This window comes from Melanotaenia boesemani, chromosome 20 (assembly GCF_017639745.1).
Source record: "Melanotaenia boesemani isolate fMelBoe1 chromosome 20, fMelBoe1.pri, whole genome shotgun sequence".
NCBI classification, from domain to species: domain Eukaryota; kingdom Metazoa; phylum Chordata; class Actinopteri; order Atheriniformes; family Melanotaeniidae; genus Melanotaenia; species Melanotaenia boesemani.
Genome location: NC_055701.1, coordinates 6,304,435 through 6,328,231, shown reverse-complemented (window position 1 = coordinate 6,328,231; position 23,797 = coordinate 6,304,435). Strand labels below are relative to the sequence as shown.

Genomic DNA, 23,797 nt, shown 5'->3' with positions numbered 1-23,797 from the left:
TTATCAATGAATCTCAAGTCTTTTTTTAATAATGGTTCAGGCATAAAGCAGGAGTGTCCAGCTCTGGTCTTCAAGAGCCATAATCCTGCAGGTTTTTGACGTGTCCCTGCTCCAAAACCACCTGACTCAAATTGATGAGTCATTGTGCAAAACTTAACAGGCTGTTGGATCTACTTCATTTGAGTCAGGTGTGTTAAAGCAGGAAACATTGGAAAATCTGCAGGACAGCGGCCCTTGAGGGCCAACTTTGGACACCCCTGGCATAAAGGATCGTGTTAATAGAACAATTGTCGATTAAAAGAAAGCATTACTGAATATTTGTTTTTAATTTTGCCTTGCCTTTTACTTTAGTTGTTGTTAACAATTAAATATTTCCTTTTCTTTTTAAAGGTTTCACTCATTTACATGTGCCACCCTTTTCCCAGTCTGTGCACCTGCTCCCCCACCCCCAATCAAAAAATCTCTAAACCCACCTCTGCAGCAGAAAAGTAATACCACAGTGAGTCAAACCAACACCTTGATAACAGCAAACTGATCTGCAGCAAACTGGCTTCACTCTGAATTAAAAAAGTAGCTTTCCATTCTTTAGAGACAATCTCCGCCCTCTGGGATTAGAAGAACTATGTGAAGACCAAAAGAGAACAAAGGAGAACTAAAGCTTGTGGACTTTCCTCCAGTCACCTGACCCAAACCCCACTGAACATTTATAAGAAAGACAAACATCCCAATATGTATAAATATAACATGTATAAGTCGAGTTAATGAAATCAAGGAAAATATTTTTTTTCTGAACAGGTCACATTCTAGCAATACACAAAACTACTTGCATTGATTTACAAATAACTTTACTCAGTTTCATTTATGCAGCATGTTGTTGCAGACACAACATTCATGCATTAAGTTGGCAAATGGTAAAACACCAATGCAGTTCCCTTAATAAAAAAATAATATAATAAAGATTAAAATCCCAAAAAGTTGGGACTGTTTAAATTTTAAATTAAAAACAAAATGCAATGATTTGAAAATCTCATCAATCCATATTTTATACCCAATAAAACATAAACATATTGGATGTTTAAGCGGAGACATTTTACCATTTCATGGAAAATATTAGCTCATTTTTAAGTTGATGCAGCAAAACATCTAAAAAAAAAAGAAAGAGGGAGAGCCTCTCAGATGTAAAGATGGACAGGATTCACCAATCTGCAACAAAATGTGAAAATTTTCATCAACATAAAAGATTTTGAAGAATCCACCATCGACGGTATATAATATCCCCAAAAGATTCAGAGAAACAGGAAGAATCTCTGTATGTGTGGGACAAAGCCGAAAGTCAAAATTAGACTTTTTATAATCTTTGTTTTCATGCCTCTTGTGTGTGATGAAATAAAAAAATTCAACAACAAAGGTCCAGGACTGTTGAGCAGCTAGAATCCTGCAGTAGACCAGAATGGGACAACATTCCTCTCCTAAAACTCTCCTCATCCTACACATTTGTTAAAAGAAGACAGGATGCTTCGCAATAGTAAACATCACCCTGGAACTACTTTATTTAAAGATGTACTGCTGCCATCAGTTTCTAATGAGTTAATATTTTTAACATCTGATCTGTTGTTTACCTTCTATCCGGAATAAAATGTGAGTTTATGAAATCTGCATATCATTGCCTTAAGTTTTAATTTACATTTTTAAATGGGTCCTAACATTTTTTGAGTTGTTATATAAAAAAAAGCAAAGAAGTGCATATTAAAATAGGTATTACTCAAAATAAATTATTCAGATACTGGATGTTTTAAAAGGGAAAATGTTACATTTTTTTTCTTTTAGCAAAGATAGAGTCAACATGAAGCTGGTTTCAAAGAGAAGAATCCTGAAAACTAACTTTTCTACCTCCCAGTCTTCTGAGAGGTCTGCAAGAGAACAACAAGACCTTTTGGATAAGTTGGAGCACCGTAATAAAGACAATGCTAATCTTTTCTTTTTAAAAGTGTTTCTCTTGAAGTTCAACAGGTCACTGGGAAAAATGTATCACCCTTTTAGGTTGTCAGAGGACAAAAAAGCCAATTTTCTAACAGAAAGTCACTATTTTAAAAAATAATAATAATAAAATAAATAAATCTTATAATTGATTTTAGGTGATTGGGAATTTTATTTAAAGATCAGTGTTTTTATATATTAAAAACTGGCATTTAAAGGGTTAAAAATAATTTGAATAATTATGTGTTTGGTATTTTTGTTTAGGAATGAAGCTGATTGAAAGATATGAGCAAAAAAAAGTGGGGAAAAAAGTACTAATCTGTCACATTTTATAGGAGTTTTTGGGAGGGGACATTTGTCCTCTGGCTGCTCAAAAGGGTAGTAAATCAAAGTAAACTACAGGGGTTAATATTTAGTGTACTGATGAAGTGAACTGAAACTACAGGTAATTACTGTGCAGCACATGACTGTACAATCAGAAAATCTACCTCGGGAGAAGTGGCTCTAGACACTGGAAGTGGAGGAAAGAGGAAACCGGTAAAGAAACGGGTTGAACACACTGCAGCGTGTTTAGAGGTCATGTCTGTTGAATAGTTTCAGTCTTAAGAAAGTTCACAGCCTGAGTCACTATCAGCTTCGACCCTTTACCATGTTACAGCTACTGTGTGGCTATGTGAGTCACACTGAGTCATTGAGTTTTTTCATGTCCAGAATTCCCAGGGATTCCCAATTTCACTTGCACATACACGTGTACTGCAGGTGTGTCAACAGGCATACATCTATGTGACTAAGGATTTTTCTAATTCAACCGAAATAAAAGTCACTGTCCACAGTTCCAGACTCAGCTGTAAGTTTAATTTTAAGTCAATTTGTTTCCTTTCAACTGGTCAATCCCATAAAAAGGACAAACATTTCTGGTGTCATGTCCAACCTGAAACTTGTCAGGATGGGCTGAGATCACAGTTGTTGATCCTGGTTTAAAGAAACTGCTTATTTTTCAGCTCTAGCAAGAAAACTGGAATAATTTTTGTTCCTCCATTGGTATTTCAGTGCTTACATTCCTGTCTGCTTTTATCATCATTACTGATGCTTAGAATAATATCCGGTGCTCATTCATTAAACTTCCATTTACATAATAACGTCACTCCATAGTACAAAAATACAAAAAACATTTATTCACACGATGTCTATTTGTTGAAACTGTACAAACTATTTTCTTTAAACCATATATTTTGAAATATAGACTATGGAGAGACCAGAACAGTTGCAATTTCCCCACTTTTATTTCCCCAAGTTTTCAACTTACAGATGGGAAAAGACAGTAAATTCTCTTTCAATTCTAAGGTTTTACTTATCACGACATAGAAAAAAAATCTGGCCCTTAAGTCTAAAAATGAAACCAAAAAATTAATCATATCATATGACATTATAAATTCATTATTATGGTACTTAAAGGGTTAAAACAAAAAAAAAACCAAGTCATAATGTACAAAAAAAAAAAAAAGAAAAAAAAACAACCCAAAAAAAAACTTGATTCATTAGTTTGTAAAAAACACCTTTGGCATCAGTAACTTGAAGGAAACATCTTCTGTCTGACGTTATCAGCCTCCTCATCTTTATGGAAGCGTTTTGGCCCACTCATCCTTCACTTCATTGTGGTTTGCAAGGATTTGTTTAGGCACAGCTCTTTATATTTCAATCAGACTTTGGATATAGGACCATTACAATATCATGATTAATTTCTTTTTAGCTATTCTGTTCACTTGCTGTAGAATACTTACAGATAAAAAGGAATTCATGGCTGACACGAGTCCAAATCATCATTCATACTTGACAGTTGGTGTGACTTTCCAAACAGACCATACTTGTTCAGTCTATTTTTTAACTATAATGTTATGAACCTGCAATTGACATACTAACCTTGGCTTTTTAAACCTGACGTGCTGGAACTTCCACTTTTATGAAGTCTGTAAACTATACTTTACTTGACTAGTAAATAATCTTTCTCTCTATAAAATGATAGACTCCATATAGTTTGTTTTTATTAGACCCATCCCGGATTGATGGGCTGCAGCAAGAATTGCTTCTCTAAGATCAAAGCTGATATCTTTTCTTCTTAGAGTTGTATTAACACAACCTGAATACTCCAGACCATCAAAACTGTAGGTGCTCAAGGTGACAATGTGTATTTAATTAGCAGCACCTGTCTGCTATTTAACTTTGGACTCCTTTGGAAGCAGTGGGGATGCATTGAGGATACACAATGGATTTCACACTACTTTTGCATTTTGGCTCAGGTTTTGTTAAATAAATCATGATACAGCATGATGTGTTGTGTGTTGATCTGAGGTTGAATTTCCCTAATCATACAATGTGGTAACAGCCAGATGATTGTATTACATGCTTACACATAAAACCCTAGAAATGAAAGCTGGTGTGCTTTCTTTTTTATACAACTGCATAACACCAACACTGATTAAGCAATAGAAGTGCGGATGACACATTTAAAAAAAAGAAAAACACTCTGAAAGTCCTAATTACACACAAAAATCCAGGGAATGTCACTTCCTCTTCTGTATTTACGTTCTTTCATGTCTCAAGCTGTTACATAAACTTTTTAAGTACTGTGGAGTTTTGTTTCAAGTGTTGCTTCTAGTATTTTGTGTCCGAGAAGGCAGAGTAACCTCCAACTTCCAGTCAGCAGAGCGGCACTGGTTTCATATGACTGGTTTCCGGTTAAAATTAATTGGTTCTACTCAGTTCAAACATGGCTGCAGCAACACTGAAACAGAATAGGCACACCAATCCTGACACTTTCTTTACATTGTTGATTCAAATTTGAAAAGGTTTAGACACAGAGGTAAACTTTTGATAATAATGAGCATGCTTTCCTGCTGTACTTTACATATTAAATTCCTTCTTTATACTTTACTTTTGTGCACATAATTACTGTACATAACCACTTTGTGTTCCTCAGTTTTAGCTGTAGTGAAGCTACTTTTCTAAATTCTGCTATGTGTGCTCCTTTCCCTCAATAACCTGCCTTATTATGGTTCAAACATAGGTATGGTTTTCACTATGCCTTCAGACTTGATTGTGATCAAAGCTCCAGACACCATTTGTATTTGCAATGAACTGAGGGAGTGACTGTGGCTCCTCACTGCAATCTTTTCATTTTCACTTCAGAAGCTAACAGTCTCAGAAAGCAGTGTTGAGTTAAACGACTGCAAAACCTGATACACAAATACACATTCTGCACAGACTGCAAGCCTGTGCATTTTATTAGTGTGCAGCTAAACAGCTGATTATGTGCTAATAAAAAAGATGCTGCAAGCAAAGTCTGAGCTTCCTGGTCTAACTGGTCACACAGACCGAACAATGGGAGGTAAAACAAGCCCGGAGTTTCCCCTTCAGGTCTCCAGAACACCATGTTCAACCTGCTGTTTGTTTTTAAAGGGATTGGTCGCAGCCTCGTGAAGCCTTCCAGCCTCCCTCAGAACTTGGAGTCCTTCCACTGTATCTGCACAAGAATGGAGGAAGTCATTTGAAACTGGGTTATTACTGGCAATTGTGGTAGTTTAATCTACCTTTCATTAAAATAATGAGCTGAAGAATCATTCACAATGTTTCACGAGTAGTGAATAGTGAATGCTTGCAGCCTTTGAGTGATTGTCAAAAACCAATATACTTTTCTTTTACACAAACCAGTCAATAATATGCACAAACGTGAGATGCATTTATTTGTGGGATATCTGAGAAGCTTGTCTAGCATTTAAAATGTCTACCTTCTTTATGTCTTTAACACAACTGCATACACTTGACCATGTGGTCGGGATCAACAGGTGTTAGGGAAACTCCACTGCACGCCATCTGCTCCAGTCTTGTGTTCATGACATTACGTGATAAACAAACTGAAATCACAGTGCTATCACACTTAAATGTTTGGAGGAAACTCCTGTACAGCCCCCTACCCTGCAGACCTGCCCACCCAGTGTGTCAGAGGGGCTGCTGAGCAACATTTCCTATAGTTAAGTGAATCAGCAGACTTTTGAAGGTGTAGTTTTAGGACTTTCCATGCATATGTCTTTCCCTTAATCATTTGAAAAGAGAAACCTCTTCTTGAAGAACTGACATATCTTAAGTTTAATATTAAGACTATTTAATAGTTTGCATGGCAGGTTGTAAATACTGACATACAAATGAGAGAAAATGCACGTTTACAAATATTGCATTTGTGTAAAGTCTTTCAGAAACTACATTTTGTGCAGCTGATGCATTTGTAAAATGCATTTTGCTCTCATAATGAGAAGCTTAGCAGTGTATTTATATATGCCTCAACAGAAATCCCCTCATGGAGCCAGCAATCTGTACGCTGTGTTATTCTAGGTGACAGTTTTCTGGAAATCCCCCACCTAGCTTTTTAGCCACGCCCCGCAGCAGCCACACAGAGGGCATTAACAGGCTGCAGCACAACTTTACCACAATACAACCAAACGCACCTCGACTAGAACGACGAGGACTAAAACATGGACCTCCACAGGACCAGTATATTAAACCAAATGGATTACAGTCGGGACTCAAAAGAAGGGAAGGCGACTCAGTCGACGGACGACAGGCTCGACAGCGGCCTGGATTCCCTAAAAGAAGAGGAGTACCAGGCTGTGGCGGCCGAGATCCATCGGCTCCAGCTGGAATGTGAGCACAAACAACCGCGAGCCGTGGTCAAAGAGCCACTACAGGAATGGCAAACACAGATCACAGACGAGGGTGACACGTAAGTTTGACCATGGATAAGGTTTCGGAATTACGCAGCGGGCTATTTGTGTTTCAAGGGGGTACAGCTTGGTATCGCCTGAGAAGGCCCCGCTTGGGGTGTAATTTGATGCCTCTCTTCCCTGTTATGAACGTCTTCCTTCAGCTTGTCTGTAAACTGCACAGGCCCGAACCTTACTTGTTCGGGACTCAGGCTCAGTTTTTAAGCAACTGGGCTTTAAAAAGTACACAGCTGCAGCTTTAATAATACACAGCACTCGCGTCTAGTTTGAGAGGGGGGTTATTTGAAGTCAGAGTCTACATTTGCGGACGTAAACAAAAGACTATTATCAAGAGGGAATCTATTATGGCCGTGGGTCAGAGTGGGAAAGTCCCGGGCGCGCCGCCAAGGAATCCGACCGACGCGCGTACCCGTGAAGCGAGAAAACGGGAAAAAACGAGGAAAAATCCCAAATTATCACGATGTTAATCAGCGAAGACTGGAAGTAAAAACCTATTGACATATATCGGGTAGCAAGTGTATCACATAACAACACCAAGCTAAATTACATTTAACATATAAGTACACTTTTTTAAGTAACGTAATCCCTCCGCAAAGAAATATAGTTCCCAGTCTGCAGAATTGCAATTTCCTTCAAGCTCGCGCATTAACTTTTTCCATTTAACTAGTTGAATAAAGCGAGTTATCAGTAAATCTTGAGTTTGGACCGAAACTGTTTCATGCAAATCAACGAAGCAAGCATGAAACCAACTTTAACTGATTGAAATCAAGTTTACACGTGTTCAAAAGCCAAACCACAACTGGGAACACTACATCTTCATCTTTGTTAGGGTTCGTTTTTATTAACATGAATTTGCTGTGGTATCATTCTTAGGAATTGCCCCTCAGATTTCTGTGCAAAACATGAATAAACTATAATTGAATTCTTATGAACATTTGATGGCAAGGGTATGGAAACAAGTAGTTAAATCATCAATGAGATGTATCTCTAAATTTCAGTATTTCCTTGCATTTTATGCAAAATTGCTGTGAAACAGCATTTGAGAAAGATAAGATCACCCTTTTACTTTTAATAATATATTTCTGTTTTGTTTTATTTAGCTGATGTTGTGTATGCCTTATGTAACAGATTTTCTTCTTTCTTATATCTCTACAGACTGCTCCATCTTGCCATTATCCATGAAGCCAAAGAGTACATAAAAAGAATGATAGAGCTGTCTAAGAACACAGACTTCCTCAACACACAGAATGACCTGAGACAGGTATTTCACAAACACCTCTATGTAGCTTCCTCAAATGTTGGAGTAATGTAAAATAATTGCACTACATCCATAACTACACAATGAGTGAAAAAATATTTGTCCTCCCTCCAGACTCCCATCCACTTAGCAGTAATCACGAACCAGCCAGATGTGTGTCACAGTCTCCTTGTGTCTGGCTGCGACCCCACACTGGTGGACGTCAACGGGGACACACCTCTTCACATTGCATGTCGCCACGGTAACCTGCATTGTTTCAGCGTCATCACGCAGAACTGCCGGCTGGAACATCTACACTCAGTGATGGCAGCTTGCAACTATAATGGTGAGATTGTAGCCTGCGTTTTATTACTTTGTATTTTAGGGAACAAAAATGTTTAAACTATGTTTATTAGTGATGATTCAACATTATTTAAATATTCTGTTGTTAACTTGGTACTGCTGGTAACAGCTGGCTGCTAGTCAGCTGTTTAAAAAGAGGAAATGAGCAAAGAGTAATTTCACCTGTACATTATTTTTGAATACTATAGCTGGGAGGAAGGAAACATTATTGTAAGATAGGGGATTTCCATATTGTGTTATTCGGACTAAAATGTAGTTATTATACCTCATTTAGTGATAGGATAGATAGCTGGATGTAGTTTAGACTTATGCATAAACATTTTTAAATTTAAATATGGTAATGTTTTTGTGGGGGGGTAATAAACTACATTTAATTGTAAGTTGCCCTTTGTTACCCGTTTCTAATAATTTCTAATAACCGTGGTATAATGTTAGGATTTTTTTTATAATATATGCTCTACTCTCTCTGGTGTCAGCTTTAAAGCTCTTATGTTTTGTTTAGGTCAAAACTGTCTCCACCTGGCTTCAGTTCATGGCTTCCTGTCACTGGTGGAAAAAATGGTGGATCTCGGAGCTGACATTAATTCAAAGGTAAACAACAAAATCAATCCTTTATATACTTGCATAGTATTTGGACCAATACACAAAATGCCTACACGCTGATTCCCTGTGGTGACGAGGACCCTTGTTTTAAATGTGTTGCATAGGAGCAGCATAACGGTCGCAGTTCGCTGCATCTCGCCGTGGACAAGCAGAACCTCTCCTTGGTCAAACTACTGCTGACGAAAGGAGCAGACCCCAACCTCCTTACCTCAGGAGGACATACCCCCTATCATCTCACCTACGGTTTAGACAACTGCGACATCAGGAACGAGCTGTACCCTCTGACCCACCCTGGACTGAGGGAGCTCCCGGACAGCGACTCAGACAGCAGCGAGGAAGAGGAGGATGAGCAGTCTGATGAAGAGGTGTGTTAAAATCACAGCTAGTTTGGTATGAATGAAAAGAAAAAACACCTACTTGTTGTGTAATCAGTTTCTTTTGTATCTCATTTGTCTGTAGGTGGGTTATGACGACATTCAGTGGAACGGACATTAGCAGGAAACCAGAGCGTAGAAGTTACAGAGGCACGAGCCAGGATGGTGATGACGACGGACAAATAGCTCAGCGCGTGTATGATGTCTACGCTGTCATGCCAGGACGATGGCAGCGTGGCTGATGCGGCGAAGGGCGCAAGTGCTACTGAAATAAAACAGGGTTCTAGCTGCAAAGACACATCAGAGACTGCCGGCTGCAAGAGGGAAAACACACAATCATGTGTGACATTGTAACAGGGTTGCTGTGTGAGGGGATCATTTGTACTCTGTGGACACTGCAAAAAAAAATCTTCCATATGGAAAACCTGTAACAGCTCTGTTGTATGATACTGTAAATGCTGTGTATAAAAAGATGTATTTTTTATGGAAGCTGTGAATGTGTACAGTTGAGCAGGATGTATATGTCAGACAAACAGCAAACAGTTTCAGCACACTCCAGTTAAATTAAAACACTCATATTTAAGAATTAAGATGTCCTGTGTGAATGTATTATTGGATAATATGAAGAGAAACTAACAATTAAACACTGAACCATTTTTGGACATGAATATAAAACTTTAATATTCTTAATAATATAACAGAACCATGCATGTAATCAGCACCGCCTGACAATATTACAAGGAAATTAATGTGCTTATTTCCTGCTGTTAGTAAGACTATAAAAGCTTATATCAGATCATGGCAGCTGAGTTTGAGTTCTGGCCTACAACCTTCATTTTCACATTCATTTAAAAGAAAAAAGAAACCAATAGCTCTACGGCTGGCCTCTAATGAATGAGGAACTGGTTGTCAATTGAGCTTTGAATGCCCCAGTTCCTCCTCCCACATAGATTATATATATCTCTGTGTGTGTAAAACAGAGATAAGAGGCTTTGGGAAATTTTGTGTGTGTGCGTGGAAAAAGGATAACTGCTCAGTCATCTAAATCAGGAAGTTTTTGGAGGGTGTGGCTAAAGGAGAACTTTACTTTATTTAGAGAAGGCACAGGAATTTCCCAGGAACAAAATGTTTCAGCTGTTTACTGCATTCCTGCTTCTCACTACCTCGTTTAAGACGGGAATTTCGCCCAAACAACAGGAAGCTGAAGTTTAGCAGCAGAAAATGGGAAAAGAAATAGTTGAAAATAATGTAATTCATGATATGATTGAATAATACCTGTGTAATTATTGGTCTTAACTAAAGAAAAAATAATTAAATGTTTATTAGGTGATGACTAAAGCACAACAAAACATCCCCTTGCCCCTTATCTATGTTTTAAAAGGGTATGGCCTCTCTTTTTATATAGACATTAAGTCTTAAGAGATCATCTAGCTGTGCAACATGGGTGTTGGGGGCTTTTTCATAGCTAGATGACCACTACAATTTGGTCCTCAAAAGAAAAGTGGCTCCGGCTCTACCTGCTAAAGGAGAGGAGCTGGGATTAGCCCCACATCATTAAAGAAAATGGAAAAAGCTGCTACTCCATAGCCATTTTATCAACTACAACAGCGCTTATAAAATCAATTATACATCCCAAAATGACACCAAAAGATAATGTTCACTTCCCTTTGGTTCTCTTTAACAATCTGACATTTTTAGCTCAAAAAGTCAACAAAAAAATCTTTTTGTTAACATTTCATATGATTTCTTAGCGTAAACTACATTATACAAAAAGAACAAAGTTCCTTCTTCCTCATATTTTGAAAGTTTCCAGGATGCTTTCTGACTTCCAAACCTCCTTTTTTTTGTTTGTTGTAACCACTTTCCCACACTTCAAGCACGGACCTCTTATAACAAACATCCCATGCTTCTTTTTATTTTAATTTCTGGACCAATAAAACAACTTCTGTGTTCTGGCTCCTGAGCGTCAGAGCCAAATAGAAGTGTTGTTGCAAATTATAAGGTGTACACATCGCATAAATCTATAATAAGCTGTAAAGTTACTTTTTACATTGAGCAGGGCAGCTTTTTGCGTCGCCCACAGCCTGATTCAGAATGAAATCTACTAATTTTAAAAGCCTTAGTTTGCTATTAAAACGTTTGGAAATACAACAATAAACATAATTCAGGGGGAAAAGCAATGTGCCAATGTCTGATTGTATAATATTTACTTCTTACCTACAGTTGACTGTGTGTCATATTAACTGTGTAACTTGTTTGTATACAAAACAGGGAAATGAAATCTGATAACAAGGGATCAATTAAAACACCACAGAAAACACATTTCAGTTCCACAAGCACCGACATGTTTACCGCCTGGTACAAAAAACAGTTTGTCACACAACTACTGCAGAAATATTGAGCCAACCCTCATTTCTTTCATATACTGCCAGGAAAACGGTAAATAGGTGGAGATTTATCAGACATCAGGCAGTTTTATTCTTCAAGCTAGTTCTCCAGAAATTCAAAGCTCTTCTTTGAATATTGGTTGCCTTTTGTTCCATTCTCTGATGAAGATGATCCCACATTGCTTCATTGATGTTGAAGTCTAGGCTGTGGGGAGGCTTTATCCTCAGATATCCTCAGATTTCTCCACTTGTTCAGTTTTCTCAAACATTTTAAGGACATGTTGCACATCATTTGTCAGATTTTCTGCTCATAGCTTATTAGGAACCACCTTGTTGTTTCAAAAATATAATTTTATGTCTTTAAAATGATCATTTAGCTATTTGTGATGAGTGTTGGTGTAGCTAAAGAAATGGGAAATTATCTTTCTTTGACAGGCTGCCAGTAAGAAAGTTCCTAAAGGTACAATTCAAAATGAGTTCTTCACTGTGACGCCCGCCGGCTTATCAGCCTGCCAGGAGAGAGTTGCAGGACGTGCTGGAGGCGCTGACAGTGGAGGATGCCCAGCACCCGCCTCCCCTGATCCCTGATTGGCCGCCTTACCACTCATTTCCCAAACAAGCTGTCCAATCCGGAGAAGAGGCCTCCTTTAAGACAGAGTCATCACCATCATTCGGGGCAGCTGTGGATTGTGGGACACATGCCTGCCAGTTTGAGAAAGATTGTGGATTGTGTGGTTTAAGAGACTTTTCTGTGCGAGTTAGCGATTTGGTTTAGTGATAATTACCTTTTTGTGTTCTGAGCTTTAGTGCCGTCCCTGCCTGAAAGAAGGAGGTTTTTGTGTTTAGTTTATTAGGAGTTTGGTTTTGTTTTGATAGAAGTCCGCCTGAGAGCGTGTGTTTATTTTGTTTGTTAATTAGTCCGCCTGTGTGCGTGTAGCCCGTTTTGGGGACATTTTTGGTTTGTTTGTTTGTTTTGTTACTAAGTAGAGTTAAGACTAATTGTTAAATACCCGACAGGGACACTTTGAGTTGTTTATTTTGTATTATTTGCCGGTTAAGGGTTGTTTGTGTTTTGGAACCCATTTTTGTTAATAAACATTATTGTATTTCATTTACCCTTGGTCCGGCCATTCCTGTGTTACAGTCCTTTTGACCCCTGGACGTAAAGGGGGACGTAACATAGTGGGGGCTCGTCCGGGAGATTTTTTGTAGTATATATTATTGTATATCACTTTATTAGATTTAGATACGTGTGTGTGGCGCGTGGTTTGAGTACCCCTCGTGGTGAGAGTGGTTGCTCTTACTGCTGCGTGTTTGTGTGGCTCTTTTCAGGCACGGTAGGTAATTTTGAACTCAGTTTTGTTGGCATTGTACAGGTAAGGTTAATTGTAGTTTTGTGATATGGCTATGCGGCGCACTCCGTTTGATCTGGATCGGTTCATAGTGGAACCGACTCTGGATTGTCTGGAGGCGTGTCGGAAGGATGATTTAGCCTTAGTAGCTGACCACTACGACATTTCAAGGCCGAGACAAATGCGGAAAAAGGAGTTAATGTCATTAGTGGTGGCAGGCTTGGTGGAACGGCAGGTGCTTCAGGTGCCTGCAGTTGCTGGGAAATCGGAGGATTCTCCTGATGAGGCTGTTCCCTCCACCAGTGGGGGTGGAGAGGAAGCTGAGCAGAGCACTCAGCTGGATCTGGTTGATATGGAGGAGGATAGCGAGGACGGTGATAGGCCTGCGACACCTGTCACGCTTCCCCGTTTTGAGCCTCTTCCACTCGACAGCAGCTCTGGTGCTTCCCCGTTGGGGGCACGGCACAGGCTTAAGCTGGCCAGACTTCGCATGGAAGCCCAGGAGAAGGCCCAGCAGCGACAATTCCAGTTTGAGATCAGAAAGCTGGAAATTGAAGCCGACAAAGCTGTGCGCTTGCGGCAGGTTGAGCTGGATGCCCAGGCCAAGGCCACCTCGCCGTGGATCTCTGCTGCCCCGTCAGGGTCTCAGAGTCCCGCGGCCCCCTATGACATAGCAAAGTTTATTCCTTTTGTTCCGGTGTTTGGTGAGTCTGATGTGGACTGCTATTTTCCGGCGTTTGAGCGCATTGCGCTTGCGCTGCGGTGGCCGAAAGAATGCTGGCCATTATTGGTACAATGCCGGTTGACTGGTAAAGCTCAGGAGGTGGTAGCAGCGCTCCCTCTTGCAGCCAGCCAGAATTATGATATCGTGAAAGCCACGGTTCTGAAAGCGTATGCGCTAGTTCCGGAGGCATACCGACAGAAGTTTCGTGCCCACAAGAAGGAATCTTCTCAAACTTTTGTAGAATATGCGCGAGAGAAGAGCACGCTCTTCGATCGCTGGTGTGCGTCTTGTGATGTGACGACTTTTGAAAAGCTCAGAGAACTTATACTGGTTGAAGAGTTTAAGAACCGCTTACCAGAAGGGTTGGTGGTACACCTTAATGAGCACCGAGTGGATAACATAACTTCTGCGGCCACGTTAGCCGATGAATACGTGCTCACTCACAAAGTGGTGTTTTCGGCTCCAACCAAACCCACATTTAGAAAAACCACTGAAACTGAGAAAGTGAGAAAACCTGACGACAGAAAATGCTTTTACTGTCAGAAGCCGGGTCATTTAATAGCCAACTGTCGACTGTTGGCTAAGAAAGAACAAAACCCCGTGGTACAGAAAGAAGTTGGTTTTATAAAACAAGCTGAATCAGTGGTGAAAAGGGGGAGTAACCACATAGATCCTTGTTTTAAGCCATTTATAATGGCCGGAAAAATATCACTGAATGGCAGGAGTGAGGAGGAGAAAGAAGTGCAGGTGTTGCGTGACACTGGAGCATCACAAACCCTCATTTTGGCGGGTGCTTTGCCGTTTTCTGAAGCCTCATCCGAAGGCTATTGTGTTATGCTGAGAGGTGTGGAAATGGGTTATGTTCCCCGTGAAGTGCACCGAGTACATTTGAGTACTGATCTAATCACCGGAGTTTTCCCCATGGCAGTGTGTGATGAACTTCCCGTTGCTAAGGTGACATTGCTTTTAGGGAACGACATTGCAGGTGGACAAGTGATGCCTTCCCTAGAGGTGATCAGCAATCCAGGGGAAATTCATGCCGTAACGGGGGAAGCACCGACTGGTGTGGTAACACGCGCACAAGCGAGAAGATCACGTAAGAAACGTAACCATCGTGATGATGAAATTCATCTCGCTGACAGCTTTCTTGTTCCAACAGATACGGACGAAGCCGTGACAGGGCCAGTGGAGGAGAGCAGGGACCCCGACCTAAAAGCTCGGAAAGCCCTGATCTCCCCTGCTGTCCCTCTGTTGCCGCTCTCTCGTGATCAGCTGAGGACCGCGCAGGAGGAGGATCCCACACTGCGCTCGTACTACTCCAAGGTGGTGAGTGCTGAGAGTGCTGAGGCGGACACTGTTTCCTTTTACGTGCATGAAGGAATATTAATGAGGCGGTGGTGTCCTGTTGTGCTTCCTGGTGCGGACTGGAATGTAGAAACACAGATTGTGATTCCGCAGGCGTATCGGCAACGTGTTTTGCAGTTAGCTCATGATGAACTATGGTCGGGGCATTTAGGCATCCGTAAGACCCATCAGAAGGTTTTGAAGCATTTCTTCTGGCCGGGCATGAAGGCAGACGTAGTGCGATTTATAAACAGCTGTCACCTCTGTCAGGTGGCAGGTAAACCTAATCAGCCAGTTCCTCGAGCTCCATTGCACCCGATTCCGGCTATAGGAGAGCCGTTTGAAAGACTGATAATCGACTGTGTAGGGCCATTGCCAAAAACTCGCTCTGGGAATGTTTTCCTGTTGACACTGATGTGTACAGCCACGCGATATCCAGAAGCCATCCCACTACGCCGAATAACTGCTAGATCAGTGACTAAAACTTTGGTAAAGTTCTTTTCATCATTTGGGCTCCCGCGTGTAATCCAGACCGACCAGGGGACTAATTTCACGTCTAAAGTGTTTACTCAGGTGCTGCGTGAGCTAAACATTCGTCACGTAACCTCTAGTGCATACCACCCGCAGAGCCAGGGAGCTCTGGAGAGGTGGCATCAAACATTAAAGGCGATGTTACGTAAATATTGTTGTGCCGACCACAAACATTGGGATGAAGGAGTCCCTTACGCGTTGTTCGCCTCTCGTCAGGCCCCGCAGGAATCTTTAGGGTTCAGTCCTGCCGAGTTAGTTTTCGGGCACAGCCTTCGTGGACCCCTCAAACTCCTCAAGGAGGAGTTGTTGGATCTACGAACAACTCCGAACCGTAACGTTCTAGACTTTGTGACAACCTTCCGCAATCGTCTTATTCACGCTCGTGAGTTCGCAGCAGCTACGCTGAAAGAGTCACAAAGTACCATGAAACGCAAGTATGACAAAACAGCTGTCACTAGACATTTAAGAGAAGGGGAGAAGGTTTTGGCGTTGCTCCCTCTCTCCAGTACTGCCCTGTCTGCTCGCTTTTCAGGGCCGTATGTTATTCGCAAGCAGCTAAGTGACACTGATTACATAATAGCGACTCCCGATCGGAAACGGAAGACGAGAGTCTGCCATGTCAACATGCTTAAGCCGTACCGGTCCCGTGAAATAGAAGTGGTGAGCGACCGAAACTCTGGTGATATTTCGGATAGTGTTGCGTTAGTGGTAACTGGTTCAACTAAAACGGATGCTGGACTACCCTCGCGAGTAGAGGCCGTGTTGACACCTCGTCTGCCAAATTCCCAGATGCTGAAAGCCTTGCCGGCAGCGCTGCAGCATCTGTCTAAAGAACAAAAGGCCGATGTGTTAAGTCTAGTTTCTAACTACTCGGGTTTGTTCAATGACGTACCAACACAAACCACCATTGTCAAACACGACATTGATGTGCAAGGTGCTGTCCCCATCAAGCAACATCCGTACCGTGCCAATCCAACTAAACGCGCATTAATGAAAAATGAAACTGAGTATTTGTTAAGACACGGTTTGGCGAAGCGCAGTCATAGCGCTTGGAGTTCCCCCTGTTTAGTAGAGATGAAGCCCGATGGATCACCCCGGTTCATCACGGATTACCGTAAAGTGAACTCGGTAACCGTACCTGACGCGTACCCCCTTCCGCGGGTAGATGATTGTATTGATGCTGTAGGTTCAGCACAATTTGTGAGCAAGTTAGATTTACTGAAGGGTTATTGGCAGGTTCCCCTTACAGACAGGGCATCGGAGATATCTGCCTTCGTGACCCCGGATCAGTTTCTTCAGTACACTGTGATGGCGTTCGGTATGTGCAACGCCCCAGCCACCTTTCAGCGTTTAGTTGACACCCTATTTGGAGATGTTCCCCATTGTAGTGCTTATTTAGACGACGTGGTCGTTCATACGGATACCTGGGAGGAACATATGGCTACGCTGACTGACATATTTTCACGGTTACAAGATGCGTCTTTGACCCTGAATTTAGCTAAATGTGAATTTGGGAAAGCCACTGTCACATATTTGGGTCGCCAGGTGGGACAAGGGGAGGTCCGACCGATAGCCGCAAAAATAGCAGCTATGGCAGCTTACCCTGCCCCTGACTCTCGTAAAGCGTTGCGCAGGTTTTTGGGTGTCACCGGGTATTACCGCTCGTTTTGCAGAAATTACGCCACAGTGGTTGATCCGTTAACCACGCTGATGAGTCCCAAACGCAAATTCCAGTGGACTCCAGAATGTCAACATGCATTCGAAAGTGTAAAGGCGTTATTAGTACACGCTCCTGTGTTAAGGGCGCCGGATTTGGGCCGGCCCTTCAAGTTGGATGTAGATGCTAGTGCTGTGGGGGCGGGTGCCGTGCTTCTTCAGACCGGTCCTGATGGCATTGACCATCCCGTGAGTTACTACTCGAGGAAGTTCAACCGGCACCAGCTCCATTATTCTACAATAGAGAAGGAGACGTTGTCATTGGTGTTGGCGCTTCAGCACTTCGAGGTTTATGTGGGATCTTCTCCTGTGCCGGTCCGCGTATTCTCCGATCACAACCCGCTTACCTTCCTGAGTCGCATGTACAATCACAACCAGCGGCTGATGCGCTGGGCACTGATTGTACAAGAATACAACATTGAGATTCATCACAAAAAGGGAGTAGAGAATCTCTTTGCTGATGCCCTCTCCAGGGTTTAGAGAAATGTGAAAAATGTGTGCTTTAAACTTTGCATTGTGTGAAATAAAAGAATGGTGTATGCAGGTGGTGAAGACTGACATGTCTAAGAAGCCATGTCTTAAGGGGGGGAGTGTGACGCCCGCCGGCTTATCAGCCTGCCAGGAGAGAGTTGCAGGACGTGCTGGAGGCGCTGACAGTGGAGGATGCCCAGCACCCGCCTCCCCTGATCCCTGATTGGCCGCCTTACCACTCATTTCCCAAACAAGCTGTCCAATCCGGAGAAGAGGCCTCCTTTAAGACAGAGTCATCACCATCATTCGGGGCAGCTGTGGATTGTGGGACACATGCCTGCCAGTTTGAGAAAGATTGTGGATTGTGTGGTTTAAGAGACTTTTCTGTGCGAGTTAGCGATTTGGTTTAGTGATAATTACCTTTTTGTGTTCTGAGCTTTAGTGCCGTCCCTGCCTGAAAGAAGGAGGTTTTTGTGTTTAGTTTATTAGGAGTTTGGTTTTGTTTTGATAGAAGTCCGCCTGAGAGCGTGTGTTTATTTTGTTTGTTAATTAGTCCGCCTGTGTGCGTGTAGCCCGTTTTGGGGACATTTTTGGTTTGTTTGTTTGTTTTGTTACTAAGTAGAGTTAAGACTAATTGTTAAATACCCGACAGGGACACTTTGAGTTGTTTATTTTGTATTATTTGCCGGTTAAGGGTTGTTTGTGTTTTGGAACCCATTTTTGTTAATAAACATTATTGTATTTCATTTACCCTTGGTCCGGCCATTCCTGTGTTACAGTCCTTTTGACCCCTGGACGTAAAGGGGGACGTAACATTCACTAAGTTGTCTTATGTGTCGACACAACACTGATTAATCCCTTGAGCCATTTATATGTCTAAATGACTCATATGTCAGTGTGAAGTGGCTTAGCTAACAAACAACAAAAAAACATTTATCTGAAAATTTTAAGTTAAAAGATCTGGACTGAAAAAGAGTGAAAAAAACGTCAAAGAAAAACTTTGCAAGATCTTCAGAAAACCCTGGAGAACTTTAAAAGTTACTAATAGGTCTGGCACTGATGAACCAAAATATAAAGAAATGAGGGGTAGCTCAGGACATTTGCACAGTATGGTCATTCCGGCCTGTATTTATATATTATAGTAAGTGGAGCTACATTGTGGACATTTAAAGTGCCTCTGTGATATCCAGACTTACTACTTTGGAGTGCAAAAACTCAAGTGATTAATGCTGAACTCGAGTCCATCTTTTATAAACAATCAAAGGTATGTACAATAGACAATATTAAGGCAGCCCAACATTAGGAAAAGATGGAATTGCAATGACGATATGAATGGAGCAAATACTTTAGTATAACTTAGGTTTATCAACAAAGGTGGCATTCTACTCTTGCAGCTATACATGCTGGTTAGCTGAAGAAAACACACATTGTGCTTTCTCTAAGTGGAATGCAGCCTTCATTAATACACATGCTTGCCTGAATTATTTCTAGGTCAAAATGTCTGCTGAGAAAAAGACCCATAGTCTACCATTTATTACAGTCCAAGTATAATTTGCAACTGTTGATACTGCAATAACAATGCCTGTACCCCACCTCTCACCTGATAGCAGCTGAGACTGGCCTCAGCCCATCGCCACAATCCTCGACTGGATTAATTGGTATAGAAAATGGATGGATGGATATGTAACCCAGTAATGAAGGCAGAGCTGTTGTATTTAAATGCAACTGTAGGTCATTTTGAATCAATCTAAAGCCCCTTTTAGACAAGTGGCTCAACTAAGAATCAATCACTACAGGAACAGCTGATTACCAAGACTTAACTTAAACCCAATAGACTGTTAATTAATTCGTATTAGTTTAAATATAAATTAAACAAGTAAAAACTGAGACTTCAGTTTTCAACAAAAACATTGTCTTTAATAGAAGTGCAGCCATGTACAGCCAAGATTGCAGCAGAAAAGTAAGAATGGCATAATGAGTGACTTCCTCTTGATGTTGACCTGAGCAGACTCTGACGGGTGTGAAGACGATTGCAGCAGTGGGAGAATTCCCACAGATTTTCCCTGGGTTATCACAAGCACAGAGCATAAACGTGAAACTCCAGAAAGCAGGCAGCCCTGAGAAATGATGGCTTTGTGTAGCAAGAGAGGTATTGTGCTGTAGTTGCAGTATTCCCACACATCCATCTTTCAGTCTGCTCATATCACACTCATCAACTGGAGTCATGTAGGGTGACAACTCTTAACAGAGGTTATCCAACAAATCGGCCACCAATTAGTGTATTTATGTGTCATATTCATCTGAATGTCTGTTATCATTTCAAGGTCTGTGACATTTGGCTGCAAACTGCAGTCAAAATATCTTTTTGTAGAAAGAGAATGCAGGAGGAGTCAGTATGACTGTAATAAACTCTGGTCCTGTTCACGACCTGATGGAGGATGGAGGGGGTTAATTGGCAGTGCAGACGGGTGAAAAATTCAACCCACCTGCTATAAAATGTCCATTTTGTTCATGTTTAATCTCACTGTTTTTAATCTTCTCTGAACAGCACAAACCAGCTTCTCCTTCTAGCTGAGAGGGATGCCTCTGGTTTTGCTCTTCACTCTCCTCCTCATAGGCGAGCAGCCTTCCTCACTCTCTCTCAGACAAAGTCACCAGGTGAACATCAATCTCAGACTCTGACAGAATCCTAGAAGACAAACACACAATTTATGATTATATCTTTTGTTCTGCCATGTAAACATTTGCTTTGATCTCAGCAAAACTCATTGACACCAGTAGTTGGATTGCAAAAATAGCCTTTTATCTGGAGACGACATGGTTTCACTAGTCATGGCTAGAATTTTGATTGGGAAACACTCACTTAAATATAGGCTCCTGCAAAGTGATGACTCCCACCTCCAGCTCTGAGGGCTTGAAATCAATGGACAGAACAGTGGATAGACATGAGATAGCCGTCTGGTGAGGAGAGGAAAATAATCATTTTAATTTTTGAAAGAGATACAATTGGAAATTCAGATATAACAATTTATCATTAGTGATGAGGATACTTGTCTTGATTTTATAGTAACTGAGTAAACAAAAGCTTTTGCTTGTCTCTCAAACACCTGTATATATGTCACAGGAAACAATTCAGCATTTGTTAGACAGATCAAAGCGAGTGTTTCATCATTTGAGGTGTGAATCAGGTGAAATGACATGGACTAAGTATAAAATATGTTTATTATATTAATACCAAGCTTTTTAAACTACTTGTCTGCCTACAAAATATGCAAAAACCTGTATGATAAATTCACCAAAGTCCCTCATCATGTCTGTTTTAGGACACAATTTCAGTGTAGATTTCTGGATGAAGTAGTTTCTGTATTGCATAAACTACATGGATGTGTATTAAAGCATCTCTTGCCTCTACAGTCTGCTCAAAGGTCCAGTCCAGTTTCTTCTTGACTTTCTTCTCCAGAAAACTGGTGGCTTCAGTCTGTTTGACTCCAGCTGCCGTGGCCTTAAAGCCACAGTAGTAGCCGGCTGGATCACACTTATACAGCTGTGGGCCCAACTCCTCATCCAAACCAACCACTATCATACCTGCAGGGAGGAGGCACAGCACAGAAATGGGAACAAAAAGTGTCTTCAATTTAAACATATAGTTTATGGTCTTTGCAAAGAACTTTTAAAAATGCAATTTACTTCAAAATTAAAATTAATCACAGAAAAAATGCTAGCAAAGCCACAGTTTTTAGAACCTTTAAAAGATAAGATTTCTTAGCATAAGACAGGTTTTTGGAGAACAGGCGTGTATATTACTTACAGCAGCCAAGAGGCCTCATCTCAGCATTCTGTGTGTAGACTTGGGATATATCAGCCATGCGTTTGCATAACATGTCTACAGGGATCTCATAGCCATACTTGTACCTCCAATTAGCTGCTTCATAGCGAGCTCTCTGCACCTGAGACCTGCTGTCAGCTGCAGGGTAGGTGGACACATAAAAGCCAGTTCAAAAGAATCAATTAAAGAATGCACAAGTTGCCCTTTTAGGAAATCAGTCAGACGAGACGTTACTTACCAGTCATGCCGGTCATAACGCAGCCTATGTTTTCTGTGATTCTGAATAGTTGTGTCACGGTCTTGGCATCCAACAGTTTGTCCTAACAAACACAGGAGGAAAGGCATAAGTCAGTTGGGGAATCCAATAAAAAACACAGATGTCTTTGTGGTTATACTGACAGGCACTTTCTTCTGTGTGACGACTACAACGCAGTCCTTCCCTCTGACTGCCACAGAGGTCAGTCCTCCCTGGTTGATGGCTTTAAATGCATACTCTGAATGAAGACAGAAGGAAAATAAAACAGATCAGGGTTAATGTTTTCACCAGGAAGAAAAGCAAGCATCTTGTTGCATCCATGCTTTTCCTGTAGTTTAAAGGCACCTGAGTCAAAATATATTGACAACTATTTATCTTTACATGGTTCGACAACTCAGTGTTGGTGAGCATCTATAGGTGTGCCGTCAATGGATGAAGTTTTGGTTTTAGTTCCAAACCCATGCACCACAGTACCAGTGTGAACATACACTGATTTTTAACTAACTACAAAAGTAAGCCCAGTAATTTGGAGGAAGCAGTTTGCTTACAATCCATGTAATGTTGAATAAAAGCTGCAGGTTGTAATTCAACTTGAAGGCATAAAACAAGTGTCTAAATTGGATAAATCTGGTACTGCCAGGTAGTTAATTGCATACTTAGAAAGGACACAGATACTGGGGTTAACTTTATGCTTTCGTAATAGGTTTTGTATTTTAAAGTACTTATTTTTTTAACAAGTTGTATTGGCCATATGCAACCGTTCCTGTACAAAACCTATACAGTAAACATAAACATATTTTTATTTACATACTATAGTACGTTTGTGTACTATACTGTTATCACACTACAATTGTGACATAAAACTTAATAAAACTGACTATTAGCTGTCAACTAAACTTAAAAAATTGAGGCACTTAAGTTAGTAATCAAAGTTAAGAAAATATTACTGTGAACGCTGATTTATAGTTGCAGTTAAATACATTTAATTCATTAAGGTAGTTGGCGTAACTAGAGTAAGAAAAAAAAAAGTGAACTGGCATTTACTTTAAAGTAATTACTTATTAATCACTTGTGTTTTCCTTGACATATTTGATAAAATGTTTATCTTACTATAACATTACTGAGTCATGTATGAGTAGATGCTAGCTAATGTTAGCTGTTAGCAGAGCAGTGATGACAGAGCAAGTTCAGTTTATCCATTATTTCTTTACTACTGACCAACTTGGTAGAGTCTTCCCTCCGGAGAAAAGATGGTGATATGCCGGTCAAACCCTGCACTAGACCCCCTAGACATGACGGAAGGAAATAAATGAGGTAAAACTGTGGAGTAAACTGAAACTAAACTGAGAAGCAAGAGAAACAAAACATGGAAAACATCTGCACCGGAAATGGTTCGTCACACTTTTACGTCCGGTTCAACTTTGGAGTTTTGTAGTCCTGCAGATATTTATTTTTTTATTTATTCCCATGCATAACTTAAAATACATTTATTGCGATTACACTTTGATAAAAATGTTATGAAAGTCCATTTTAGTGTGATCTAAATAAAATTAATAAAACGAAACAATCTCAAATTTTGAAGTACTACACAATGATTTTGAGTTCTTCTAATTTTTCCCCTCCCAATTAATAATGACAATTGTTTTTTTTTAATATATATTGTTGAAAAACCTGATTAGTCACCGTTATGGCTAGATAGAACTAGTGAGGATTGTGCTTATGCAGAATGAGCAACATAGCAGGTACCCCCCCCCCCCCCCCCAATAAAAAAAAAAAAAAAAATCGACCAAAATCACAGCAATATCCACCTGTTGGTATTTATTCTTGTTTTGAGTGCTGCCAGCTGTGTAGCAGATTGGCT

At 40.7% G+C, this 23,797-nt stretch overlaps 2 protein-coding genes across 2 annotated transcripts; one reads left to right on the top strand and one right to left on the bottom strand.

Moving 5' to 3' along the window:
- The first annotated feature begins 6,415 nt into the window (after positions 1 to 6,415).
- nfkbiab (nuclear factor of kappa light polypeptide gene enhancer in B-cells inhibitor, alpha b) lies at positions 6,416 to 9,919 on the top strand. The gene is made up of 6 exons (XM_041972664.1): positions 6,416 to 6,751; positions 7,908 to 8,013; positions 8,125 to 8,335; positions 8,855 to 8,943; positions 9,060 to 9,320; positions 9,415 to 9,919. The coding sequence occupies exons 1-6, from the start codon at positions 6,504 to 6,506 to the stop codon at positions 9,448 to 9,450; spliced, it is 951 nt and encodes a 316-aa protein (XP_041828598.1). The 5' UTR covers positions 6,416 to 6,503; the 3' UTR covers positions 9,451 to 9,919.
- Positions 9,920 to 19,749: 9,830 nt separating this feature from the next.
- On the bottom strand, positions 19,750 to 23,325 carry psma6a (proteasome 20S subunit alpha 6a). The gene is made up of 7 exons (XM_041972838.1): positions 23,155 to 23,325; positions 22,080 to 22,174; positions 21,919 to 22,000; positions 21,663 to 21,818; positions 21,261 to 21,439; positions 20,718 to 20,812; positions 19,750 to 20,543 (listed from the first exon to the last, which is right to left on the bottom strand). Exons 1-7 carry the CDS (start codon positions 23,228 to 23,230, stop codon positions 20,486 to 20,488), a joined length of 741 nt encoding a protein of 246 aa, XP_041828772.1. The 5' UTR covers positions 23,231 to 23,325; the 3' UTR covers positions 19,750 to 20,485.
- Positions 23,326 to 23,797: the final 472 nt, after the last annotated feature.